A 26,289-nucleotide genomic window follows, 5' to 3' on the forward strand; every position below is an offset into this window, starting at 1 on the left:
TCCCCTCCGTTTCCGCCAATATAAGGGACTGTACAAAAATGATTAGGGTGAGGGGTGGATAATTCTAACATTTCAATTAACAACAAAGAAAGACCCTCCCCAACATTATCAACGTTTTCTTTGGACCCTTGACCTAGAAAAAAATAATAATAATATATTTATGGAAAACATGACAAAGAGCTGGTAAACAGTTATAACCGCAGAAGGAGTGAACCAGTAAAAACGGCAGCTCTGTCCCAACCTGCAACCCTTTCTCCTAGAAATTACATTCATATACAACTAATTTGCACCAGCTAATATGATTTTTTGAGGAAACGTAATGCCGACCGAATGACGTCTTCTATTAACACATTGAGGAAATATAGCTATTGGGCAAGTTGAAAAAATAGTTGATACTGAGCGTATCAGTAAAAGTTTCAATGAAAAGGTACTTTATTTGTTTATAATATCCACTTTTAGTGACTAAACCATTATTAAACCTTTTTATAGTTATGTTGAGGCACTCACAGCTCTTGGTTAAGGTTAGGAAAAGATTGTGGTTTGGAGGAATACAGAACAGATGAAACACAACCGGTTATTAAAAATTTTAGAGAAACCACAATCCTTCTCTAAGGTTACTAAAGTGCTTTTGCTGACTATACCAAACCACATTGGGTAGACTGGATGCAAATGTAATTGGGACAATAATTCAGTACTATATAGCTGTTGAAAATAACATTTCTATGCAATCTGCAGACCACTGTATAAAAATATATTTATATGAATAACATCGGATGATGCTATTGCTCGATATAGGCTATATCCGAGCAGGAGTCTGACTGTTGGTCAAATCAGTGATATAATGCTTGATTGATTGATTGACTGATTGATTGGTTGTTGGAGACATTTCTTCCAGACAGCTTACAAAGCACACAGTAAAAGCTATGTTTACGATGCAACAATTGGATCAATTTCAATTCTTTTTACAATAAATGTCAAAAGAGAATAATGAATCCGAGCATCTGGTACCTATCTTTCACCAAAAATAAAACCTCTCGCTTCCCTGACCCCCTCTCCCGACTTATAATTTTCATACAGTCCCTAATTCCTTTCCTCTCTATCTATTATCAGTCTATCTCTAAAAGTTTTTACTTCTGCCCCTTTGCACAAAAGCCAATTATTTTAAACATCACAAACTCCTCTGACATTTCCCCTCATCCCTTTTGCACTTGGCCTACTCTCCATCCTCCCTGAAACAAATGAATAAAGATCTTAAGGTGGATTGAGAAAAAATGAGAGAAATGTTTCCACTTCACAGGGGTGGCTTTGGACTTTGTTATTAAAAACATGACAAGCCATTCAGTTGGTAAAGGTGCTTACTCAAGGGAACGCAGAGAGTGTTTATTCTTTGATTAATTTGCTTGGAGGAGACCTGAAATTTCCCCACTCATGAATATGTGGATGACAGGGAGATTTCTCCGTGGTGACAAGTTATCTAAACTACAGTGCAAAACGATTATGCTAATATCAGGTTGTAGTCATCAATCATCTTGTGTCAATGTGGTGTCAAGGCATCACGTTCCTGATCCCCCCTCTGGCCACAGCACTGTGTGTGTGTGTGTGTGTGTGTGTGTGTGTGTGTGTGTGTGTGTGTGTGTGTGTGTGTGTGTGTGTATACAGCTGTATGTGTGTTTATTTGGAAAGGAGAATTGATCACATTCCCATTACGCCTGGGGACTCTTGGTGGGGTTGCATTTGCGCTTGCATTGAACTGTTCTCCAAGAGCTAAAAGAAAACTGGGAGGGAATTTTTTTTACACACACATACACACACACCAACACACACACACACACACACACACACACACACACACAGTCCGGGCTGACGTCAGATAGACGCGCCTTAAAACCAAAGAGCGCATCACAGGGAGATGCATGGTTTGATCACACACGTACACACATACACACACACACACACACGCACACTCGCTTTGGATTGTAAGATAGCAGGGATAGTCTACTGTAGAAGCTGCAGCAGCTTGGCGAATGAGGCGGAACTGGAAGTTAAGCCAGGAAGTTACTTTTATCGACTGTTCATCGTGGTGCGTAAAATGAAAGTGGTGCGTAAATGTCTGCGCGGTAGATGAGATTCACATTTTTTTTTTTAAACTCAAAAAAGTTAGCTGACTGGAACTCGCTGTGAACTAGTATTAAAAGAGTCTACCTTTGGCTCGGATGCTGTTGGATGTCGCCCCGGGTCTGCGCTCCTGCTTTTGATCTGATTTGAGCCATGGCTTATTCTCAGCTGGGATACTCCTACTCCACCACACCGCAGGTACATTCACTACTTTTGTAACATGTTTTTTTTTTTTCTTCCTTGAACTTATTGTACTTGACAGATTATAGACTACTACGCTGTTTAAATATCCATTAACAAGTCTCATGTTATCTTCACAAAATGTGTCAAAATCTGTGAGTAGCACTAGCAGGCAGTAGGCTATCTATACTCTGCGCATGTTCTCCTTTTTAAAATAACTGAAATCACACGATCCAACGTTTTGCACTTATGTTAGAAACATTAATAAACTAAACAAAAGAGAACACGACTTGAAGAACTAGACTTGTGCTGTAGACTTTGTGGAGCGTAAACTACTCAATACACTTTTTTTTCTTTACTGGTTTTGAAAAATGCCTTGAACGTTCTCAGTAATAGGCCTAATTTAATGGGACGAATAAGGTTAATTTTGCAATTTTCTTGCCAAAGTTCCTGATGACCTCCAGCTCTCTGGCCGGTTGTTTGGAGCCGGGAACTCCTCCGTCACACCCGGTGCTGTGCTCCCCGGGCCACCAGCTCACCTCTGGCTCCGGCATTGGAGTCTACAGCGGAACTTATCCAAAGAGCCAAGGTTACTATAACCCCTGCACCAGCGACGCCACCGCTCTCTATTCCAGAGTGAGTTCCACATTTCACTTATAGTTCATCACTCTCATTTTGCCTTTTTTTTTTAAATGCGTATTTTGGAGAAAAGAAAGAAAAGTGTCATTCCTTGAAGACTGCACATTTTCTAGAATGATACGTAAATATTATACCTCTACTGTATGAGATAAAACATTAAATCTAAGTAAACAAGGTCATTTCAGGCTAAAGTCACTCTTTAGTATCAGAGTGCATGTTTGTGTATTGGAATATTTTTAAGCATTCTGATGAAGCATATATTTATATCAGTTATTTGCAAACATTTTCAGGGGCCATTAGATCCCAAAGACGGAGCTGCAACTGTGGGGACATCTCAGACTCCTGCCTACTATCCCTATGAATATACAATTGGACAATATCCATATGACAGATATGGGTAAGTCAATTCCTGTTATTGCACTTTAATTAAACTGTAATATCTTCATTCCACTTAGGACTGCTGAGTCCCTGATGAAAAATATTTCTAGTGTCTGTAGCTCGTTTGTAGTGACCTCGTATTCTTGTAAGTCTTGGAATCGTGACAAGTATTACACTATATTATACCCATACTGGGGATTTAATGTGTGCAACTGGAACAAGGTTATATGTGTGTTTTTTAGTATGGTCTTTGTCCTTAAACATCATTAATATATGATTTGAAGTCAATCCCTACTCCTAAATGAGGGAGGTAATTCACTTATCTTTGGTACGACATAGCTAAATATGATTTTGCTTGTCACCGTTTGGCTCAGGTATTCCTGCTCTGATGGCGCTTCCCGCCGTAAAAATGCCACCCGAGAGACCACCAGCACGCTGAAGGCTTGGCTGCAGGAGCACCAGAAGAACCCCTACCCCACAAAGGGAGAGAAGATAATGCTTGCTATCATCACCAGGATGACCCTTACACAGGTAGCTTTCAGTAAAATATTATAGATTAACAGTAAGGGCACTCTGAATTTTAGTTGCCGGATAATCTTTGTTTTCCCTCAATCCATTTAATAATAATAATTTATACTTTATTAATCCTGCAAGGGGAATTACAATGTTTTCACTCTGTTGTTATTATTATACACATTACACACAGGTCTGAATTACACACACATGCTCAGTACCTATGCATGCACTAATGGAGAGATGTCAGAGTGAGGGGGCTTCCCATGGAAAGGCGCCCCGAGTACTTGGGGGTTTGGTGCTTTGTTCAAGAGCACCTTGGCAGTGCCCAGGAGGTAAACTGGCACCTCTCCAGCTACCAGTCCACCACCATACTTTGGTCCGTATGGGGACTTGAACCAGCAACCCTCCAGTTCCCAACCCAACTCTTACTTCCTTCCCTGTCTTCTCTTCCCTCCTGTATAATGTCATAACATAGTATAATATCATATGATTTTATGTTCCTATCTAAGCTCCATTCCTTCCCCCCCCCCTTAGGTGTCTACGTGGTTTGCCAATGCACGCAGGAGACTGAAGAAGGAGAACAAGGTGACGTGGTCACCGCGGGCTTGTAAAAGCTCTGACGATCGGGGCTGTGATGATGACAGTGACGAAGCTGAGAAGCCACTCAAACATGACAAAGACCTTCCTGGTAAGCAGGGCCTAAAATCATTCAGCACATTTAGCTTGTGTAACCGAGGGTTTATCATTATTGCCTAGACTCAGGTTTGACTATAAAATAAAGAAACACGGGGCTTCCAATGCCGGAAACCAAGACGGCACTGCATGTCTCACTTTAAAACCACAACACAGTAAACGGCCAGCCAATACAACACTTTATCCACTTCCGTTTTTCCCGTCACAATAAAAGCTCTATGGTTTACTGTAACTTACTCTTAACCTTCCTTCAACTGAGAGGTAACACAATAAAATACCTTACATTTGTTTTGGGATTTTGATCCAATGTAATGAGCGTGCACAGACTGGGTGTTACCTGTATGGTTATTATTATTGCAGATCAACAGTGTGCAGACCTGCAGAGTGACCTGGAGGACTTCGACCTGCTGGAGTCAGACGGTTCTGACTGTGAACCGAAGCCACAGTTTCTACCTGAGGACAGTGATGCAAACCCAAACACAGACCTCCTACACAGGCATCGCACACACAACCCAGACCCACTGCACGGAAAAGAGAGATTGTCCCCAGACTGCCCCAAACTCACACCGGTCCATCGGCAAAACAACTCCTTCTATGCTAATCCAGACCTCCGGAGTACAGACGCTAAACCGAAAATCTGGTCCATCGCTCGCACTGCTGCGTCTTTGAACGGCAGCTTGCAGCCAGAGTACCCTCCCTGCATGCTGTCGTCGACCGGATCCTCCTCTCCGGGGTATCCATCCAATATGGCGCTGACCAAGGCAGACAGGGAACGGGAGTCACCAGTCGCCACGCTCAGAGAATGGGTTGATGGGGTTTTCCATGGTCCTCCTTTCCAACAGCTCAGACCAGCTGAGGCGTGGAAAGGCTTGAATGATGCCGTGATAGACAGCAGAACACCCGGACAGTCCTTTGAACTTATTAGGTCTACGTCATCTTTGTAGGCCAACCAACACATCGTCAATGGAATATTTCAAAGACTGTTGGACTTGGAAAAAAAACCTCTGTATTTTGTTGTTGTGACTTGACCAATTGACCGTTCGCTAAGCACCACCGCCCTTAGTTACTATATGTCTGTCAAGATTTCCATTCTCGCACAGCACACGCAGTTTGCAATGATAACGGTGGCACTTCAAATCTTTAGTCATTTTTGAAACAATGGGGCCTGGAATTCCAGACGGAGGTAGAACAAAAGCAGGCTTCTCATTTCTTGCGAACAAGCATCGCTTTTGCTGTGTGAAATGAGTGTCGTGAGTGTTGGTGGCAAATTTTATTATCTCTAGCTAGGTTGCTAATTAAGCTAATTAAACGTTAGCTCCATGAGTAGGTCTACATTAGAAGGCTGGTAAATACGCACACGTATATGTGATACTGCGCTATAAGACAGGCAGACATGTCCCAGGCAAAAAGTCAGCGTCCTTACCAGTTGATGATCCATGTAGAAGACATGCAGGCTTTTATGATGAGGACAAACCAATGCACCTAGCAAATGTAACGCTATCTTGTTGGCTGGAGTGTAAACTTCCCCAAATCCGTTAAAGATCTGTCAACATTCTAATAGCATCCAGGAATGAGTTCCACACAGTGGGAAAATGCTACACAGTGGATGTGCTAGTCGTGTAACGGAACTTTGTAACCCCACAAAAAATATGGTTAACGCTAGTTACTGATGTGCTCCTTGGCTTTGGAAGTAATACTTGGTTACTGTAGGTAGTAAGCTCGTTAGACAGACATTGTAATGATTACAGCTTACCTTAGAGCAGACAAATGCAGTTTCATCTATTTCTTTAACTTTTGTTCGAAAGTTCGGAAAAAAACACTATCTTTCAAACTCTTTGAAAGCAGAGTATCACACTTACTACGGACCTATGTACACCACTCCAACATGTAGAAAAATCCAAAGTTTGACAGACCTGGTAGGCCCAATTGCAGTTGCTAAGCTATGATTGTTTAATTGGTGATCGGGGTAGGGGTTTTAGCGAACGGTCAATTCACAATATATATATCCTATTTTGGCATTTTGAAAAGGTTCTAAATCTCTTCCAACTTACAATCTCTTATGGGCCCCATTAATGGTCAAATGTCTTTGAGCAAACAAGTGTCACCACACACACGCTCCTGCGGCAAGGTTGTACGGTTGACTCACATGAAAAATATACAATATTGTACACTTGCACTATAGCCTGCACTTGCACTGAGTCACAAAAATAAAAGGTGTATTCCGTGGCATGGCAACGTTCTCTAATTGTGTCCTTACATTAGCTGTGCACTGTGCTGGAGCCACCAGTGGTATCAGTTTAGATGATGTACATCCTGTTTGGGAACAGTGGAATATACCTCGGCAGCTTTGGACATGTGTGTGTGTGTGTGTGTGTGTGTGTGTGAATGTTTGTGTGCATGTGTGTGTGTTTTGAGGGAGTGAAAGGGGGGAAGTGGGTGGTATTCAGCTGTGACTAATGGAAACACACAGAGGAGGGTGCTGCTAAATTGTTAAATCGATGCCACTTCCACCTCGGCTCCAGATATAGCTGCAATCAGCGATGCGTCCCTTTTCATTAGGCGGCTTTTGACTTTGTCAACCCGGGACTGCAAGAAAATCCACCACGCGCAAAATACTTCGTGAAACCTCTTAAGTAATTTTAAGTAAGTGTCACATCTTTATCCACTTGGGTGAGTTTTTCATAGAACCAATAACAAGAAACATCATTGAAATAAACAGAGAAATAAGGCGGGCATCATTAGGCCTAAATGTTTTATAAAAAAAAAAACATTTCCATCAACTTCAATTATTGGCGATAACCACAAATTTAGCACGGAAATCATTTAAACCAACACTTTCTAAAACAAAGCACAACAAGAAACAGTCTGAAGTTGTTGTTTTTTTATCTCCCCCATCTTTCTTCTCCTCCTGTTTTCGATTGAGGAACTGTGATAAAGTATTTATCAGAACAGAGGAGGGATCTTCCTGGGCTTTGTATGGAATTAACCATTTCACATTAAATAATTCAGGACGAATTCAACCGAGAATTTCATTCTGTTTCTGCCTCATAAATAAGTAAGATTTAGGATGATAAATAATGACATCTGACTTATTTCTGTAAAGTTTTCTTTCTTCCACTCGCTGACAGGATCTCGTTGTGGTTGGCTGCAGATATACTTTTGCTAAAAATCTCCCTATCTATACACTTTTGTTTGCTTTTAAAAAAATCTTGAGGTGGATTTGACTTCAAAAGGAGGAGGTGGTTGGTGTCATGAAGGATGTAGAAAGGCAGTCAGATAAGAAGTTGAGCCAGTGCTGAATGGGGTTAAGAGATATAAGGTTATACTTGTTCTCACCTTTAGCTGTTTGAGACATGACTTGTCTCTTTGGCACAGAGCATGGGGAAAACTACACAATACACACAGTACACAATACACACAGTGACACCTAACTTTGATTCAAACAATAGAAGAAAAAAAAAAGAGTTCATGTTCACTTGTTTTCAGCGTTAAGTATTTTCTCGAATCCCTTTTCTGGCTTTTCAAAATAATGGCATTTGTTTCAAGAGAATCCCTCAATCCTATAAGGGTGTTTTGTAAAACCATGTGAGTATTTCACGGTGATAAAGTTTTCATTTAATCAAATTTTTTGTTTACATTTCTATTTTAAAGTCAAAGCAAGCTTAACCAATACACTTTCAACCTTCAGTAACAGATTGTTGGCCAGATCTGGGGCAGCTGAAACAAGCTAACCCCAACACTAACTATACTTTAAGATGATATGGTGAACTTGTTAGCAGTTTACCATTTACACATGAAGCAAGTTGTCATTCATTTTGGAGCCACGTTTCTGGCTACCTGGCAAATGTAAGTACAATATTCACTCTAATTTTACTTCTGTTTTTGGTCGCAACTAACGCTAACGCTATATGCTCGTCTGTGTTCACCAGCTAGTCGCTAACTTGTGTAACAATTGTGGTGTGAACTTTGGAAAATTAGTGAAGATGTTGGTTTTTTTTAGATTATTTTTTGGGCTTTTTCCGCCTTTATTTTGACAGGACAGCTAGGTGAGAAAGGGAAGAGAGAGAGAGAGAGACAGAGAGAGATAGAGAGAACCCTTGCAGTATATGTGCGCCTGCTCTACCCACTGATACCCGGCCACACTAGTGAAGATGTTTAAACAAGTAGAACTATGATGCAAAATACTGCCAATACATAGAATATGACAGCTTTTTGGTATAGCTGGTACTTAACATTTTTTCTTGTTAGATTTACCCTCCATCGTCTCTCTCACCTCCCTATTTCAAGCTCTCCATCTTCCACCACTGACTCCTCGCATGTTTTTCCCCCCTTACTCCTCCAGCTATCACCCATCTTCTCTTCTTTCTCTTTTCCTTACCCCACATCTCATTCTCATTCCCCATCCTCCATCCCCATCTCTTCTCCCTCCCTCCTTCCCTCCACTCGTCTCACCTCAGCTCTGTCTGCTCTCGACACACAAGCGAGCCACTCAACAGCCAGTCTGACACGAAGGCCTGCTCCCTGGGCCATATAATGTGATTAAGCCTCAGTGTGCTGCTGTGCAGGTCGGGGAATGTTAGAGACACTGTTTACTTGTCTGGCTCACACCACCAGCAGTTATCCGGCCTTTCTGCGTCTTATGGGAGAGAGGCAAAGGACTTTTTTTTATTTTTTACACTCAGAAAAGTGTTTTTCTTGAATTAATTGCTATTCATTCTATACTCTGTGGCCCCTTTTCTGACTCACCTCTACTTTTAAAAATTTCAGATGGAATGTCTGCACAGGAAGTATTGACAACTTCAAATTGCTCCTCTCTGCACCCTCCGTCTGACACCTATTTCCTTTCAACACTGTCTGTGCCTCTCGCATACTCAAACACACACGTGCACGCACACACGCACCCACCCACACACACACACACACACACACACAGACACACACACACACACACACACACACACACACACACACACACACACACACTGGCATACATATACACACAGTTCTAAGTCTCTTGCGTCTTGTCACACACACTTTGGTTTCCCGGGGCTATCAAAGTGCTGAGTGCAAACTCTCTCCTCCAAAAACTGTCACATGTCGCCAGAGGTGTCTCGATCCCCGCAGTAACCCTCTGAGTTCCTGGCACAAGTACAAGTCATTATTTCCATGTTAAAGGTCAGAAGCTCTGCCACCTGACTTTAAAGTGGAGCTGAGTGGAGTCGCCCCTAGACAATGACCAAAGGTCAGTTTTCTGTTTTGCCTCTCATACAGTAAGTATAGATTTGAGGAGGACGGGCTGCTCCCAGATCTGCCTTATGAGCCCCTTTTGGTCACAGTGGCTTCTACACATGGAGGCTCAGATAATTGGCTGCAGGGAGCTTCCTAATGAGCCTGAGGGTCTGTAATATGACACATCTTCAAGGAGAAATATTTTAATAGGGCAATTACGGCGAGGAGGAGGATGTTTTTATGTAGAGTGAGTGATTGTTGTGAAGGGGCTCTGTGCTAAGGAATTCAATGGCATTTAACTCCATTATCTATTGTGTGGCTCAGCAGTGAGGAGATTTTCAATATGATTACAGTCTTATCTTTGTCTGAATCGTCCGACCCAACAGCGCAGGTCATATTTTGCTTAAGAGTTGTATTTGCAATTATTATCTAATATTATGCTGGAAGAAAGTAGATAACTGGATGTAGCCATAGACCCCCTGCTGGGATTTGACAGTTTAAGGTTGAACCCATGAATGAGTCTGTGTGCAAATTGGTTGAATCCAACTTCATAATCTGGAGTCACTTGACACAAATGATGTTAACGAATAGTCTATTATGCCGGCTGATGCATTTAAGAGCAGTGAATAATTAAAGAGTGCGGTTAAATCCGGCACAAAAACACAGCGCTGTTTAATTCAGCACAGTTCATATGCTCAGTTTCATCTGAAGATTTGGCCCCTGGCAATGCCTCCAACTCAACCAACCACCACCTCTGAACCACTCAGACTTACCAACCGCAAGACCAACCAGTCAGCTCTCTGACACTGACCTGGCTCGCCTGCCTCATTTTAACAATGCACCTCTCTCCCCTTCAATCATCCAAAGTGGTCTGACTATGGATGAGGTTAACTACAGCATGAGCCTCACTTCCAGAAGTCACCAGGGCCAATTATATCAGCCTGACTACTCTTCCCAACCTGAGCTCTATGGCGTGGAAAATGCAGTTCCACTGGCTGCATCACTGGGGACAGAACAGGCTAGTGCTGTCTGGAGCCTGAGCCAAGCATAGGCCAATTTGGCATGCAGAGGTCTATGGAGAATAAGCCTGATGAAATATATATATGATCTTCTTCAAACATGTATTGTTCCGCGCTACTGTGTCTTATCAGGCTGGCTCCCTCCTGATGTCCTCCAGGCTTGGCAGAGCGAGACTCTACATGGCAGATTGTGTGGGACCGATGCACAGGGAATGCTAAAGGTTCTCTCAGTGCTTCTTACGGCAAACAGTGGAGATGAGCCATATCTAGCCTGCTTATCGATAAAGGCAAGTTCAAAGCACCGCAATCACACACAATCAGTTATTCATGTGATGTTGGAAAGAAATAAATCCTACTCATGCAGATATCAATGGAGCAGATTTTTAAGGTGCAATGCCACTTTCATCAGCTCTTATTATAGTTCAGACCAATCACATTTGTATTGCAAAAACTCCATTTTACAACAAAATAGCTTTGGTTTTAGCAACATAAAGAAATGTCTACAACGTAGCTGTCTTTGTAGTACAGGACCAAAATACATTTGCAGGACACTGTTGACCTCTGCCTGTCACAGAGGGAACTGCATCCTGCAATTTAAACTGAATGACTAACCTGTATGCCACAGTCAGTGTTGCACAACCTGTCCCTCAGATTGAAGGCAAAGAGGCCCAAATGTGATATATTTATGTGACTCAGATCAGTTTTTTTTTTAAGTGTGATCAGCAAAAATCACATGAAATCTAATATTTTCCATTCGGATTTGGGCAACTTTCATATGTAGGCCTAAATCAGATACAGGTCTGTTGTTGTTTTTGCTATGCGACACAGTCTGAACAGTCATATTGGAATTCATGCAACATATACGTCGCTGTAGATCAACATTCGTCACAATTCTGCGCTGGCGAGAGTCACTCACGTTACGAATCCGCACACACCTCCGTACAGAAGTAGCAGCCAGTGATCCACAAAAAGCCTTATCCTCATTCTCATCTGCTCACGAATTCACTTGCTTCCACTGTACATCAACTTATAAATTAAACTGTAAATGCTGACTTCAGTGGCCTCCATGTTTACCTCCAATAAACAGCATGCAACATCTTTGTTATTGTTCTTTTGTGCATGTGGCAGCTCACCCTGGAATCTGATATTGGCCACATTTGAGAGAGATAGATATATATATATATATATATTGCGAACAGTCAAACAAAAACAACAAACCTGCACAATAAATTGAAATTGAGCACTAAGGTTGCAGTGTAAGCATAGCCATAGAAATGGGGAGATGAAAACAACCCTCGAAAAAAACATCTGTATTGTGTATATACACTATGTAGTTATAAACAGATGTGTTGCAACATTGATTCAATAAGGTTTCATCAGGAAGAATACACTCTTGGACAGACAACATATAATTTATTAACCAATATGGCAATTTACACAGAGAAGCAACGGCAGAGGAAAGGTGTCAGTGATGATGCTTCTGCTTGAACTGTAATCCACAGTAGCCACACGTGCCCACTTTTGTGTCTTTATCCTGAAGAAAGAGAGACAAAGGTTAGTATATCTATAATTGGGGACTTTTGCAAAACGTGCTGTTAATGTATTTATAGGAATACTCAAACTATTGAAAATATCATAGAACATCATAACAGATTATCTTGTTTTCCTTAATCAGAGTACTGGCTTTTCAGGTTTTGTCAAAATGGACCACTTCAAATGATTTTTTTTCAGTATTTATAGTGTGTGCAAACTCTTACCAGGTTGATGTAGACTTTGGGATGGCCCAGGGCTCCTCCACCTCCATCACAGGACACCACTCTGGCCTCGATGTCAGTCACTGCCTCCTCTGCCACCAACTTAATGGCAAAGTTTGTATTCACCTTGACACAAACAAGGTTTAACAAAACATTAGACACAGTGAGACTGCAACGGTGTGCATGATTGATGTTTTGATTATGACAGCTATCCCTCTGTATGTGCTAGAGGTGCAACGATGAATCGATTAGTTGTCAACTACTAAATTAATCGCCAACTATTTTGATAATCGATTAATCATTTGAGTCATTTTTTTATTAAAAAAAATAAGATTTCTCTGATTCCAGCTTGTTAAATGTGAATATCTTCTAGTTTCTTCTCTCCTTTGTGACAGTAAACTGAATATCTTTGAGTTTTGGACAAAACAAGACATTTGAGGACGTCCTCTTAGGCTTTGGGAAACACTGATCCACATTTTTCACCACGATTTGACATTTTTATAGATCAAACAACTAATCGATTAATCGAGAAAATAATCGACTATGAAAATAATCGTTAGTTGCAGCCCTAGTGTGTACTATCTATTCATTGTGCTAGCATACATCCGGTTTTACATCCAGGGGAGCTGCTGTATACTCCTAAGCAGACGGGCACGAGAAAGCGCTGTTCCATCCATTAACATGACATTGTTTTGTCTGGAAGGTGTGTGTCTCCCATGGCTTGATTTGGGTGCTCAAGAATGAGAAAGAGGTGGATTCTGGGTCAGAATTACAGCTGAAGCTTTGCAGGTATGTTTGTGTGCGAGAACATACCAAATGTGTATACCATATTGCTTACAGAAGAAAGTTGAACTTTTCCCGGAACACATGAATACATAAAGCTTGTTTGTCAGTTGCTTCTTACCTCTTTCTGTCTGCCAACGAATCTGGCTCTCCTGGGATCCTTTTCATCAAACACCTGAGAGAAACACAGTGACGCTATGAATTTGAGGCAACAGACTAAACCCCAAATGTTAAAAGAAAACGTTAATGAGCCAAGTGAAGCCATATGGAGGGACGTACAGTAACCTCAGTGGTCCTACTGGTAACGTTAGCTAAGCTACACTGACGCAGGGCTAAGCTAACGTTAGGGCACCCAGTAAAAACGATACGAGAGAATTACTTTTAAGCTTACCTGGCCGGTGTGAGTGATGGCCTCGCCGGTGCTGGAAACCTCGAGGCTGTAGCGGCGAACAGGCACCGCAGACAACCTCAAAGGTGAAACAAGCACCTTAGCATGTTTACTGAAGGACAGAACTCTAACCGCAGCGGCCGCCATGTTTACGACAGCCTGTTTTCCCAAGCTGCCTTGCAGAGGACACTTGTGAAGGGAATTTTAATCCCCCGAGTTTTGCCTCTCAGGTTTAAAGCACTACCGTGAACAAGCTTTCCAGTTGAGTCATTGCATTTAGGTACATGTTATAAAAGATAACAATTAAGACTACAGCGATTTGGCATTTAGACTGTGCTAATAGTGATTGAGGCGAAATATGACCAAAGCCAGAGAGGGATAACTGCCTGAGAGGCTAAACTGAGGAAATCACAATCCATAAAGCACAAACACCGGAAGCAATTGTAGTCTATGATCTCCACAAGCAAGAACAACTTCACAGTCGCGTTGTGGTGATTAAAACGCAACATTCAGGGACATATCCCCTGTTTTAAACCTACAAGGGGGTTCTGAAAGGTTTGTTGAAGTTATTTGAGTTTGTGATAAGATTGTCTCATGTCGGGGACTAATATGTGGGCCGTTTTTTATGTCTGGCTTTGACGCTAGCAGGTCACTGCATGCTCGTCTCCATAGCATATGTCTCGTAGCGATCATACAGTGACATCAGGCTGGAGTCATTTAACGTCAGCTTTTAGATATGCCACACAGGTCCATGCAAGGCTGCATATCCATTTGCATTGAGTTGCTCAATGTTGTAGGAATCTGGCTGCATATGTAGATTAGAGCTGGGCAACACGTTATTTCCCATTTTTTGGGATCAATAAAAATCTATCTATCGAAAATCAAATATCCCGATAGTTTTAACCAAATACCTCGATATTGATCATGTGGCGATATTGTAGGGTTGACAATTGGTGCTTTCACAAAATTTGCACACAATGAGATTTTTGATAAATAATCATCAGTTATGTTGATATAATAACTATGTGGGTAAAAACAATTAATAGAACAGCTAGAACAGTCTGGTGTGTTCTGAAAATGATATCACTCTACTCAATGCAGCCTTTAAAACCAGGAAAAGACAACGCTTTTGTCATATCAGGATATTACGATATCCAAAATGTAAGATAATATCTAGCCTCATATATTGATATTGATATAATATCGATATATTGCCCAGCCCTAATGTAGATTTTTAAGAGTCATAGAATAGTGAAGCTGTTTGTTTTGTTGTTTTGAAGTCGGTTGACTAGGCTATTTAAATATTGATAATGGAACAATATTTTGGGTATGATTAATTTTGCTTTTATGCCATGCCATGGTTCATCTTGTTGTGAGTCATATAATGGTGTCTGAGAAAAATAAATGTACTTAAGTCAGATCACAACATAACACAAACAAACCCCACACTAAATATATAGTTTTATGTCACAAGATTATTATTTGCAACTGTAATTGCAAATTAATTGTGTCTCATGTCTCCCTATGCAGCCTTTGACACCATGGCCGCTCTCCTCTTGAAGCACGTGGCTACCTCTCTGACTCGCCAAATGGCCCAGATGAGCCGGTTAAATGTGGCCGTCTCCTCTCCAGCAGCTAGTGCCTACAGATGTCTCTGCACCCTCACCACAGTTCCCCGCACACTACTCCGCTCATCAGCCAGAATCAGCTCCATCCAGCCCCCCTTGTCTGGCTCCTCTGCTCAGTGTGGACCATCTCTGTTGGGACAGTGTCAGCATCTTCCCTGCATCCAGCCCTCTGCAGGGATGAAAACCAAGTCTGCCCTGAAGAGGCGCTGCAAAGACTGTTTCATTGTTCGACGGAGGGGCCGATTGTTTGTGTTCTGCAAGACCAATCCGAGACACAAGCAGAGGCAGGGCTAAAATGTTGAAGGAGTAATGAGAAGTTTGCTTTGAGATTTAGAATTTAGGAATTTGGAAGAACTGTGAAGCAAAAATAAATTGTTTGGATGAAGAATGTGCATAGCACTTTTCACTACTCTTCTGTTTCCCTCTTAACAGCAAATGCCCAAAACACACATTTTTTCACGGTGAAGAAACTGAATTGTAGCATTCTGTTAACCATCATACTCTTTAACACAACATTTGAACATGGCTAATATACAATTAGTTTAATTAAGTTAAGCTTCCAAAATGATTGTATTACCCTTCTCCAAGTTAATAAATAAAGGCCTAGTTAGTAAGGCTTTGGAACTACAGGGGTATGCACAAATGTTAAAAGTTGGACTTGAAATGTAAAAAATGCATTTATTAGTTTCTCTTTGAACCATTGCAAACACAATCTTACTTTTCATACACAGCACCACGTTACACAGCAGTCATCTGATTATAGCCAAAAACATTCACTAAATTTGATGAATAATCATGGGAGTAATTACTTTTTCCTGTTCGTGGGATGAAGATGCCTAACTTAGATCTAATATTTTAACACACAAACATTAGCCTGTTTTGTCAGTCCTTTCCATCGTTTTTCCACATGAGGGAGCCACAGTCTATGCTACATGAACACAACCCAAATTTGCCATGTAGTGGTCAAACCTGACTGGTTTGAAAGGTGTTTGGCAACAAACACTGAGCCTACGACTGCCACCCCACTTGAATAGTTGTCCTAAAGGTTAATATTTACTAATGGAGGAACAAGGAACACGGAACACTGGCTTGTGTGCACTAATACTATACTTTTGCATTTGAATTTTTGCATACTCAATTGATAGAGAGCACATCAGGATGGCATTGAGCCAGTATTTGTCAACTATTCAGTGGCATTTCACTGAAATACATGGTCATGGACAAACATATGCTTTCTGTGTGGCTCCAAATGTGTTACCTTATAGCCTACAGGCAGCAGAGATAGTGAAGTACTGTAATCAAGTGTGTGTCAGTAGGTAGGATTATTCCTTTGAAAGAAATGGGCAAGATATAGCTCACCTATGACTGATCTCGACTCTGGGTCAGTGAGCAACTATATATGCAAGTGTCAGAGCAGTGTTTCCTTTAGGATTTATTTTAGCAGTGGCGGCAGGTCTGTCCGAACAGAATATTTGCCATGGTGGGCCGCCACTACAAAGTCAACATAGAAGAAACACTGGTCAGAGGGTTACAATGCCAAACTGAGCACATAGACTTGGTAAAAAAAAAAAAAAGCACCACAGTAGGATCGACCATCTGCAGCTTTGAGAAACAACACAGTCTGTTTAAATGGGCAGTTGCTGTTATCTAAAAATAAAAGACAGAAATTGATGGGTGGATCAAATGCAGCAGGAAACTCGACTTCAAGTGCATACTGAATCTCACTGAAGGCAAATCACCCCAAACATCTCAAACACACATTCCACAGAAAGCCACATAGTTTTTACCTTCATCATCTTTTTGAGTGTGTGTTTTTGTGTGTCTGTAATTGTGAGTGACTTGAATATTTCAAATGTCCACCCCTCTTCAAATGGTTTACGTTGTTATGAAAAAGAGGAGCTAATATTTGTTACTTTGTCGTACAAATTATGCACATGTATAATAAATCACATTGCACCATTTCTAAATTCTAAGGCTCTCAAATGTCTGTGGTACACTATTTATTGAGTTTAGTGACATCTTCAGTGCATATAACGTCTTAAAGATGTACGGTATAGCTGTATTTGTAATGAGTTAAAGTGGTTGATTTTTATTCTAAGCTTGGATTGGGCCCTTACTATTATGAGGGAACATGTGACACGGGCGTGAGCGTGAGTGCGTGCAGAGCATAGACAGTGGTGCAGAGCCATAGCTCTGGATGCGTGCATGTGCCACCAAGTTTCCAGATTTGGTCGTTGCTTTCAAAATAAAAGCTTAAACACGATGCTGCTTACAGTATTTGCCAATGTAAGCTTAAAATCTAAATCCAATTCCAAATTTTGGAGAATTGTTATTACAAATGTTATTTTTTTAATTTTAAAGATGAAAAAAATTTAGGGTAGTAGTAGTAGTAAGGTACTCTCTCAAACTTGCATCAACCTTTTTAAATAATTGCTTTTGCCTGTTATCCCACCGTTTTGACGTGCTACGATAGAGCAGTTTTTTTGTCATTGTAATATTAAAAATATGCTTTAAAAATACGCTGCATTGTCTCAATGCCTGCACAGCCTGGCACCATGGATGTATTAAGACAGTGTTTCTCAAATGGTGGTACGTGTACCCTAGGGCTACTTTGGAGGACTGCAGCATGGATGTATTCAGAGAACATTTTTTTTGCAAAATGTTTTTCAGTTACAAGGCTGTAGTTCTTTTTTTTCTCCAAGTTTGTCGCTTACTTCAAAGTTTTTGTTTTTGAAGTTTGTCACCGTTTTTGAAGGTTTTGTCACTTGTTTTGAACTATTCTTGCCTTTCTTCCTTACTTTTTTCTGCAGTCTTTTTTTCTTCGAAGTTTTTGTCTCATTTTTCAAAGTTTTTGTCACTTTTTTTTTTTAAATTTGTCGCTTATTTGATTTTTTTTGTCACTTTTGTCGCCCTAGTGTTGCCTTCCTTCATTCTACTGTGTTTTTTTTTTTTTATATATATTTTTATTCCTATTTTCGACCTATTGTTCTTGCCTTACTTCCTTCTTTCTACCGTCTTATTCCAAGGTTTTGTCGGGTTTTAAAAAAGTTTTTGTCGCCTTTTTTCATCAGCATTCAAATGTTTTCCAGGTCCAAGGCTGTTGTTTAGTAAATCTATCGCTGACATCGCTGTATTGTTCCTCTTTATATAGACTTTTTTCCCTCGCTGGTTAGGGGGTACATGGCTTAAAAAAAAACTCTTCAAAGGGGGAACATTATTGAAAAAAGCTTGAGAACCGGCACAGACACTTTATTTTGAATCTCACAACCGGAAGTCACGCCTTATAACCGGAAGTCACGTCGTTTAATCTGACTACTAACGCTTAAGTACTCCGTCATCCCTCCCTCCCCGCCTACTAGCATCAATTTCTCCTCTAGTCAGAGGAGGGGAGGCTGAAAGCAGAAGAAGATACTCGCCTACATCATAAAAACGAAGAATTAAGTCAGCTAACGTTACGGGACATTTTGGACTCGACTTTTATTTTTTATTTTGGTGTGTAAGTTCCTGTCGTCAGCAATGAAGTCATCAAACAGTCGCCCCTCCAGACTGGGTAGAAACCCCTTCGTCCACAAGCTGAAATTCACCATGACAGAGAAAATAAAGGTAAGACAATTTAGCTGACGAATGATCAATTAATTATTCTAATGTTCATATCATTCCTTCATCTGAAGCTACTGTCAAGTGCCTTGTTTAGGCTATGCCGTGGACAGTATTGAGTGTATTTACTATACCAAAACTCTACCCACCTGGTTAGGGCTGACAGACACTTTTATCATGTCCTGTTTTGTGGGCCAGTTTAAAGTTGGTGATATCATATAACGTGTAAACTTTGTATTACAAATAAAATATTGGAAAGAAGAAGTTCATCAAACTCAGGAGCAGTGAAACAATTGTGTGACTATCTTGGAAATGCAGTTCCACAATGTTTTCCTGGTTGTAGTCATAGTGGAGAACAATGCTCATATTTAAGTGGTCCTTGAAGGATGTCAACAAACGCTTCTGAAATAATCGTTGCATTTTTTTTTAGCTACATCACGTCATAGCTCAATATAATGCATGTCATCTGTTAATTTAGGATTTAACTTAGTATTCTTGGCTTAGTATGGGTTTGTATTGTCCTGAAAACAACCATATGGGTCCATGGTAAATCTTGCCAGTGTGCCCTTAGTAGGGTTGGTAGTATCAACAGAGATAAGAGCACCACCTGTGCAGCCTTACATGTATCTCAGATTTAGGAAGGACACGAATAGTTACGTTTTTTTACACATACATTTTTGGTCATCAATCACGTAACTGTTATGCTGCCTCATGTGCTCGGTTTTTATAGTATATATGTAGATGTTATCTGAGACTTTTGGTGTCATTATGGTGCCAGCCACTACACCACATTTTCCTGGATATATCAGCCAAGCCAGAGTTGAGTCTTGATTGACCGAATTTGCTTGAGAGATTTGCATTAGATTTTTAACCACACACTTTTCGAATGGGAAGCGCACACACACACACACACACACACACACACACACACACACACACACACACACACACACACACACACACACACACACACACAGTGTTTACAATGGGGTGTTAGCACAGGGTTAAACAAGCTGACATTTAAGTTTCATGTGTACTCTGATAGTCCTCCTTACAGTGGATCATTTTCCAGGATAGAATAGCAAGAGTGACTAATGGTTTGGGTTAGGTTAAAGTCAAGGTTAGGATCTGTCAAAGTAGGGCTGTTTCATCCTAAGACTGATAAATAAATACAGTGGTAGCACATTCAGAAGAATGCTCCATGAATGTGGAAGTGGAATGTGAGATACTGGATGTTTTGCTACAGATGGACAGCTGTGGCTACATTGTAAATCAACCGTTGAAATTGATGGTTTCTCACTGCTGGAAGAGGGCAGACTGGCTGACATGCCTCCTTATTAACCAACCAATGGATCAATAGGGTTCTTATTCTTAGTAATTGGTAGGATCTGCTGACGGAATGTAGTCCAACTAAACAAATTTCATCTAGTTTTATGAAAATTTAAAATTAAAACATTTTTTTTTTTTAGTGAGGGTTTGTTATGAAGGTGAGATTACTGCTAAAGCATTTCAAATTGCCCTCTTGTTATTCTTCCCAAAGAAATCCTGTGAAACAAGTTGCTATGAAAAAAGTGTAAAAAATGTTGTTTTCTGTATTGTTTTGCAGTCACAAAAGCTGACAAGAGGAGGAAGTACACTCCGTCTGCTCTGCCCCATCAGGTTTATCTGTTTCCCCATAGCTCCAGGGCCCAGATTTGCCTGCTTTCATCCAGAGCAAAACACACAAGGCAAACGGCACAGGAAATAGGCCTTTATGTGGGCACTGCTGGTTCCCAACCATTACATTCTGAGAAAAGTGGTAAACCCCTATTGGTTGGTTGCCTATTTGGTTTTGGATGCTTGACTTTGTGAAGACCTTCTATCCGCTTCAGTTTAGCTTGCTGTATGAATGCTCTAGCTACACTTTTTTGCAGTGTTTTTCTTGCTGGTAGAAAGCCTTAATTAGCACATGTCAGTTTTTCTATTGGAGCTTGCAGTAGACTGTAAACAGTTGTTTGTCTGTGCCAGATGACAGCAGCAGTCCAGTGAATGTAAGCTGGACCATGTGTGTCTCTGTGCCTGGTTCACACCTCTGACTTAGTCATGTGCACACACACACACACAGTCTCATGTAAACAAACACAAGCTCTGCCTGAACAAAAACTTGACTTCCTATACGTCGACGCCATAGGCTTTAGATCTACATAACGTGTGTATTTCTAAGTAAGTGGCTCCTTTTTAATCTGTGGGTCATTTTGAGACAACACATGCTTCTCGATGCATGAGCACATACTCCCCTCTGGCACTTGGTCTTCCTGAATATGTTTTTTTCTACCTTCCAGCAAACACGATCAGCAGTACTGTAGACCAACCATGTCAGCAAGTGACATTTTAGCTGAGGCACACACATTGCCGAACAGTGAACATCATACCAACATGACTGCGAACTCTTTCAGCTTTCAGACAAAATACCTGTGACTTTTTTTTTTTTTTTTAATCTCTTTTTATTCATACAGAACAATCAAGTTACAGTCTTACATGAAAAACAATTGTTTTACTTATGCATTTCCAAAAAAAAAAAAAAAAAAGGAACCCAACTGGCCACCCTCCCCCAAACCCACCCTCATCAGAACCTCTGTGCGTCTCAGTATGTCAACAGTCAAACAAAAGATAATAGTGAGTCACCTGTGACTTTTGATAGCGCTGCGAAGTGTGAATCTACTGGTGCACCTATTACGGGAAAAGCTCTGCGTGGGACCATAAATCAGCCTGGAGGGGGGGGGGGAGAGAGAGAGGGAGGGAGAGAGAGAGGGAGAGGGAGAGAGGGAGAGGGAGAGAGAGAGGGAGAGAGGGAGAGGGAGAGAGAGAGAGAGGGAGAGAGAGAGAGAGGGAGAGGGAGAGAGAGGGAGAGAGAGGGAGAGAGAGAGAGAGAGAGAGAGAGAGAGAGAGAGAGAGAGAGAGAGAGAGAGAGAGAGAGAGAGAGAGAGAGAGAATTCCAGAATACCCACTCAAACTTGAAAAACAATGTACAACATACAAGTAGACTGTATTCATAGTATTCATTGCAATACTTTTTTTATTAGTGAGCCATAGGCTCAATCACCATTGTGTGTTACCTCCTTTAGTGATAGTGTTTTATAATACATCTATTTAAATGAACATCTTCAAGATTACAGCTTTAAAGCTTCAAAGATATTCCTTAATAAAACATGTCATTTTTTGCTAGATTGCTAAAAAGTCAGTTAGTTAGTCTGTAGCTCTTACTTAACAAAATATGATATTGTTTGCTAGCTAGCTATAGCTTCAGTTTTATTTATTAACATCTCTATCTGTACACCAACAACATGACAAACAGTAGAGTGAGTGCTTCCTGGGTGCCCAGGTGGAAATCGGAGCACACTTTCCTCGGCTCATTAAACAATCAACCCAGGGCAATTCGCCTTCACTGCAGGGTACAGAGCACTTAAAAGTGTGCTGGGCCACATTGCACAGGGGAGTTGGGTGTTATGTGGCGTGGCTATGGAAAAGTATGCAAGAGTGCAGTCAGTCAGTGGCAGTCCAGATCTGAAAGTAATGATACTAATCAGAATTGTTGATTTGTAACAATATATAGAAAAGTACTGCAACATACTGTTTTTAAATTTGGCATATGAACTATACAAAATGGATACAATGTAAAATGGAAAACCCTAAATGGGCATTGTATCTCGGGAGATACCGAGTGCAAGTTAGAAAATAAAGGTCATATTTTGAAAAAAAAACAAAAACAGCAATGAATTAATTTCCCATCATATTTATATATGCTTGCCTCTTTGTACAAAGACACAATTTGTTGCCTTTGCGGTTAAGAGATTATTATTGTAGTGTTTTCTAATCGGCACTTCCCGGAAATCACAGTACGTCGGTGTGTTCTGTACTATAATATCTTATCCTTAGATATTTCTGTTGTGTTTTAGGTGTGTTCGGTCTCAGTAGCTGTTACTGCTCATGCCAAACTATGAGCTTTAGCTTCTCTTTATTCCAAACAAAGACTTTCTGTATAGCAGGTGGGCAGAAGAACAACACAGGAACGCTTTAATTAACTGGTTTCATTTTATATCTCTGTTTTGTTGGTCAACAGCTGCTTTATTTAAAATATAAATTAAAACTCAGTCAGACAGGCAAAAGTAGAAATAAAAACAGACTTTGGAAGATGGACATTTTGAAATAAAAACTGCTGGATATAAAAACTAAGAAGAGGTAGAATGAAATAATGGTTATTTATAATAATAGTCTGTCTTAAAAATGAATCAATTCCTTTTAAAAATGTCATAGTTTAATTGTGGTTTGTCTGTATTCATTCACACGGTTGTATTTTATAATGTCTTACTTAATACTGAACACCTTTGGTCTTAATATTCAACTACTTTACAAAAATTCTGCAGACATGTTTATTGACTGGGTAGAAGTATTCTTGCTTATTTGACGCATCTTTTTTAACTATATTCTTTGTATTTTCATTTCCTATTTCTATTCCTATACTAAATTGGATCCTACAATTCCCATAGTGCAACTCGATATCGCCTTATGTTAGACCCTCCATACCTTGTAAATACCCACATCTTTGAAATTCCACACCCAAGGTTTGTAACGCAGCCTTTTTGTTAAAAATTCTAAAATGTCAGCCAACCAATTTGAGATAACCGTGATGACATCATCCCCATTTTCATATAATTTCTCAGATTTAAGAAAGCTCTCTTCCGAGCCACAGAAGACAATATAAATCTGTTTTTACAGACTGAGTAGTACTCGCACACTGTGTTATTATGTTGAAACTTGCACATAAGATGAGGCTTTTGTGAGCTAATAACATAAGTACAGTACCAAACGATTGCACTCCGACAATAAAACTTTTAACGATGCCTTCATATTAGAGTCAGGATGTGTGGTACGGGAGCCCAGCACTGCAGAAGCAAATTTTTACAGCCTATTTTAAATCATCAGCCGAGGATGGGCTGGTTCTCTCATAAAACACTAGCATTTGCTCCCCTCTACCCCGCCCCAGCTCATTTTCATGCCACCTCCTGAGAAAATGTCAGCGGATCCTCCCAGATGGATTCGTTAAGCTCTTATGATGAGCGCACTGTGCGTCAGGCATGGGGGTGGGAACGCAATGAGAGGCGTTAAAGCATCATAAATCTCCCCCATACTCTTTATTTATTAATACAGCCCTGCAGTGTGCACCTGGTCTCCTCCGCAGAGAGAAACACATAGGAAAGAAAGGAAAGATGGGGCAGGGTGGGAGGGGAGTTAGATATGATTTCCCCAGAGTGGTCCCAAAAAGCACCTCAATGCAAAGTAGGAGAAAAACCGTTACAGGGAGAAGAGCATGATAAATGAAGGTGCAGCTGAGCAAATAGACATTGGGAGTGGAAGATTGATGGATGGAATGCTTGATGGATGGATGGATGGATAGTTGAGGAGAGGAATTCCCCCGGGATTGGTGATTACTGTAAGGCAGGCCAGGAGATTGAGGAGAGGGGAATGATAAAGTGGGATGAGATCAAACCGAGGTCAGACAAAGGGGAGGAAGAGGCTTAAAATGTCACACAGTCGGAATTAACACTGTAGGCCGTGACTTTGTGACCCTGTGAACACACACACACACACACACACACACACACACACACACACACACACACACACACACATCTCTGTCATTATACAGTCAGAGAAATGACGGGTCAGACAGCTGACCAGTCATCTGTACTGTGAAGCTCCGGCTTCAATGAACTGTATTTCCGTGACAAGACTTTATGGGATAGTTCGGATTTTGTGTAGTGGGGTTGTATGAGGTACTTTTCCATAGTCAGTGTATTAGCTACAGTAGATGGCGGTCAGCAGTACCGACATATAACACAATTACACAAACTAACCTATCTTGGCAGCGGTAGCCCGCAATCCTCGTGTTCTGCGAGGTAAAATTACTGATTTTGTCAAAAGAGTCTGGTGGCTTTGAAGAGATCACAGATAACAGATTCAGTTCCCCGTCGGAAAGGGCTGACAAAATATTCTGAATATATTTTAAACTGATATATATATTTGTTTTTGTTTTTTTTAGGTAGCTGAAATATTTTTAGCTTCTGCCCCCATCCACAGCAGTACATTGCTTAGATTCTGTGTCAGTACTTTTGCCTGCTTCTCCAAACTGGGGGCGTGCTGACCGCCATTTACTGTAGGTAATGCACCGACTATGGAGAAGTAGCTCATACAACCCCACTTCAAAAAATCCAAACTATCCCTTTTTAAACTGTATGACCTTACATTGAACTTAGCCTCATGCACTGTTTGCAAAGTTGGGTTATCTTTTTTCCTACCTTACTATTTGTACAGTAAAATCTCACTGGTGTTATGCAAAAGCCCTTGTCTGATAATACCAAACGGTCAGCAAACCCCTACATTTCTGAACAGTTGTTTTGCTTACAGGATAACTTCTTGAGAGGCATCGTCCTTATCAAGAGGGACCTGACAAGTCAACTATTTAGTTGCTCACAAAAAAAACATACACAGAAAGAATGAGAAATGGCTAACAAAAACAGTAATAAAATCATTGTCATCACATTGATTCATAATTATTAAAGGGGACATAACAAGCAAGATTTCAAAAATAAACCAAAAGATGTTATGGATTTTGTGTGTAATGGTAAATTATTCCAAGTAAAAATCCTGCCTTAAAATGGAAAGATGTTTAGCCATTCAGTGAACTTTAGGGACAGCAATATCCATCTGTCTGTTAGTCAGTCAGTCACGGCAGTGGTGCAACATTTAGCACAGACGTTCATGGTTCCCAGATAAATTGTGGGCGTGTTAGCATGCTGATAACATTTAGCTGTAGCCTGCCTCCGCCCTCCTACGTACTTCCGCTCAATTTTCATTTTCCTTCAGTACGTTGTCTGGGTTTGCGGTATATTCACGCTTTTCTCCGGCCAATCTTTACCGGTCCAATCAGCGAACAGAGGGAGTGGCTGAGAACGATGACGTTGAGGTCGTGCGCTAGTTTGAGTTGTAGTTCCGTAATGGCGGCGGAGAGAGATGCGAGTGAAGCCATTCGGTCCGTTGTGGCAATGCTGCCAAATATCCAGAAGTTAAAGCCCGAGCAAGAACAGATCTTTGCTGAGTTGTGTTGGTGGCCATGATGTTGTAGCCCTCCTCCCCACGGGGTTCGGGAAAAGTTTGATTTCCCAGCTCGTTAGCTCCGTTAGTGGTGAAGGAGTTGGCTAAGGCTAATGCTAGCGATGCCAAGCCGACGTCACGACCAAACGTTAGCGATTGGTTATGGCAGATCCAGAGTGGCTCTGGGCAGACCCAATAGTTTTAAACTTGAACAGAGTACCCGCCTTCAAGGAAGTTAA

The 26,289-nt window shown here is 40.9% G+C and overlaps 4 protein-coding genes across 4 annotated transcripts in view; 3 read left to right on the forward strand and 1 right to left on the reverse strand.

Annotated features, from left to right (window-relative positions):
* Window positions 1-1,882: 1,882 nt before the first annotated feature.
* On the forward strand, window positions 1,883-6,756 carry irx4b (iroquois homeobox 4b). Its single transcript, XM_031287207.2, has 6 exons — window positions 1,883-2,313; window positions 2,743-2,931; window positions 3,225-3,331; window positions 3,687-3,843; window positions 4,363-4,516; window positions 4,882-6,756. Exons 1-6 carry the CDS (start codon window positions 2,269-2,271, stop codon window positions 5,463-5,465), a joined length of 1,236 nt encoding a protein of 411 aa, XP_031143067.1. The 5' UTR covers window positions 1,883-2,268; the 3' UTR covers window positions 5,466-6,756.
* Window positions 6,757-12,162: 5,406 nt separating this feature from the next.
* On the reverse strand, window positions 12,163-14,056 carry ndufs6 (NADH:ubiquinone oxidoreductase subunit S6). Its single transcript, XM_031287149.2, has 4 exons — window positions 13,698-14,056; window positions 13,428-13,481; window positions 12,527-12,649; window positions 12,163-12,303 (listed from the first exon to the last, which is right to left on the reverse strand). Exons 1-4 carry the CDS (start codon window positions 13,839-13,841, stop codon window positions 12,235-12,237), a joined length of 390 nt encoding a protein of 129 aa, XP_031143009.1. The 5' UTR covers window positions 13,842-14,056; the 3' UTR covers window positions 12,163-12,234.
* A 1,152-nt stretch (window positions 14,057-15,208) lies between these two features.
* Window positions 15,209-15,728, forward strand: mrpl36 (mitochondrial ribosomal protein L36). The gene has a single exon (XM_031287150.2). The coding sequence runs from the start codon at window positions 15,209-15,211 to the stop codon at window positions 15,614-15,616; it is 408 nt and encodes a 135-aa protein (XP_031143010.2). The 3' UTR covers window positions 15,617-15,728.
* Window positions 15,729-18,656: 2,928 nt separating this feature from the next.
* Window positions 18,657-26,289, forward strand: part of lpcat1 (lysophosphatidylcholine acyltransferase 1) — a 36,278-nt gene continuing 28,645 nt past the window's right edge. Inside the window, exon 1 of the mRNA XM_031287148.2 lies at window positions 18,657-18,925. Coding sequence (XP_031143008.1) covers window positions 18,839-18,925 — 87 coding nt within the window. The 5' untranslated portion in view covers window positions 18,657-18,838. The remainder of the gene's footprint in view (window positions 18,926-26,289) is intronic.

The sequence above is a fragment of the Sander lucioperca genome, chromosome 16 (genome assembly GCF_008315115.2).
Source record: "Sander lucioperca isolate FBNREF2018 chromosome 16, SLUC_FBN_1.2, whole genome shotgun sequence".
Lineage (NCBI taxonomy): Eukaryota > Metazoa > Chordata > Actinopteri > Perciformes > Percidae > Sander > Sander lucioperca.

What these genes read in the sequence shown, in the direction of transcription:
- irx4b (XM_031287207.2), top strand. Translation starts at nt 2,269, where the DNA reads ATGGCTTATTCTCAGCTGGGATACTCCTACTCCACCACACCGCAG. An exon ending in CCACCGCTCTCTATTCCAGA is followed by an intron (nt 2,932 to 3,224) that starts GTGAGTTCCACA and finishes AAACATTTTCAG; the next exon opens with GGGCCATTAGATCCCAAAGA. An exon ending in ACATGACAAAGACCTTCCTG is followed by an intron (nt 4,517 to 4,881) that starts GTAAGCAGGGCC and finishes TTATTATTGCAG; the next exon opens with ATCAACAGTGTGCAGACCTG.
- ndufs6 (XM_031287149.2), bottom strand. Translation starts at nt 13,841, where the DNA reads ATGGCGGCCGCTGCGGTTAGAGTTCTGTCCTTCAGTAAACATGCTAAG. An exon ending in CCATCACTCACACCGGCCAG is followed by an intron (nt 13,482 to 13,697) that starts GTAAGCTTAAAA and finishes TGTTTCTCTCAG; the next exon opens with GTGTTTGATGAAAAGGATCC. An exon ending in TCGTTGGCAGACAGAAAGAG is followed by an intron (nt 12,650 to 13,427) that starts GTAAGAAGCAAC and finishes GTTTGTGTCAAG; the next exon opens with GTGAATACAAACTTTGCCAT.
- mrpl36 (XM_031287150.2), top strand. Translation starts at nt 15,209, where the DNA reads ATGTCTCCCTATGCAGCCTTTGACACCATGGCCGCTCTCCTCTTGAAG.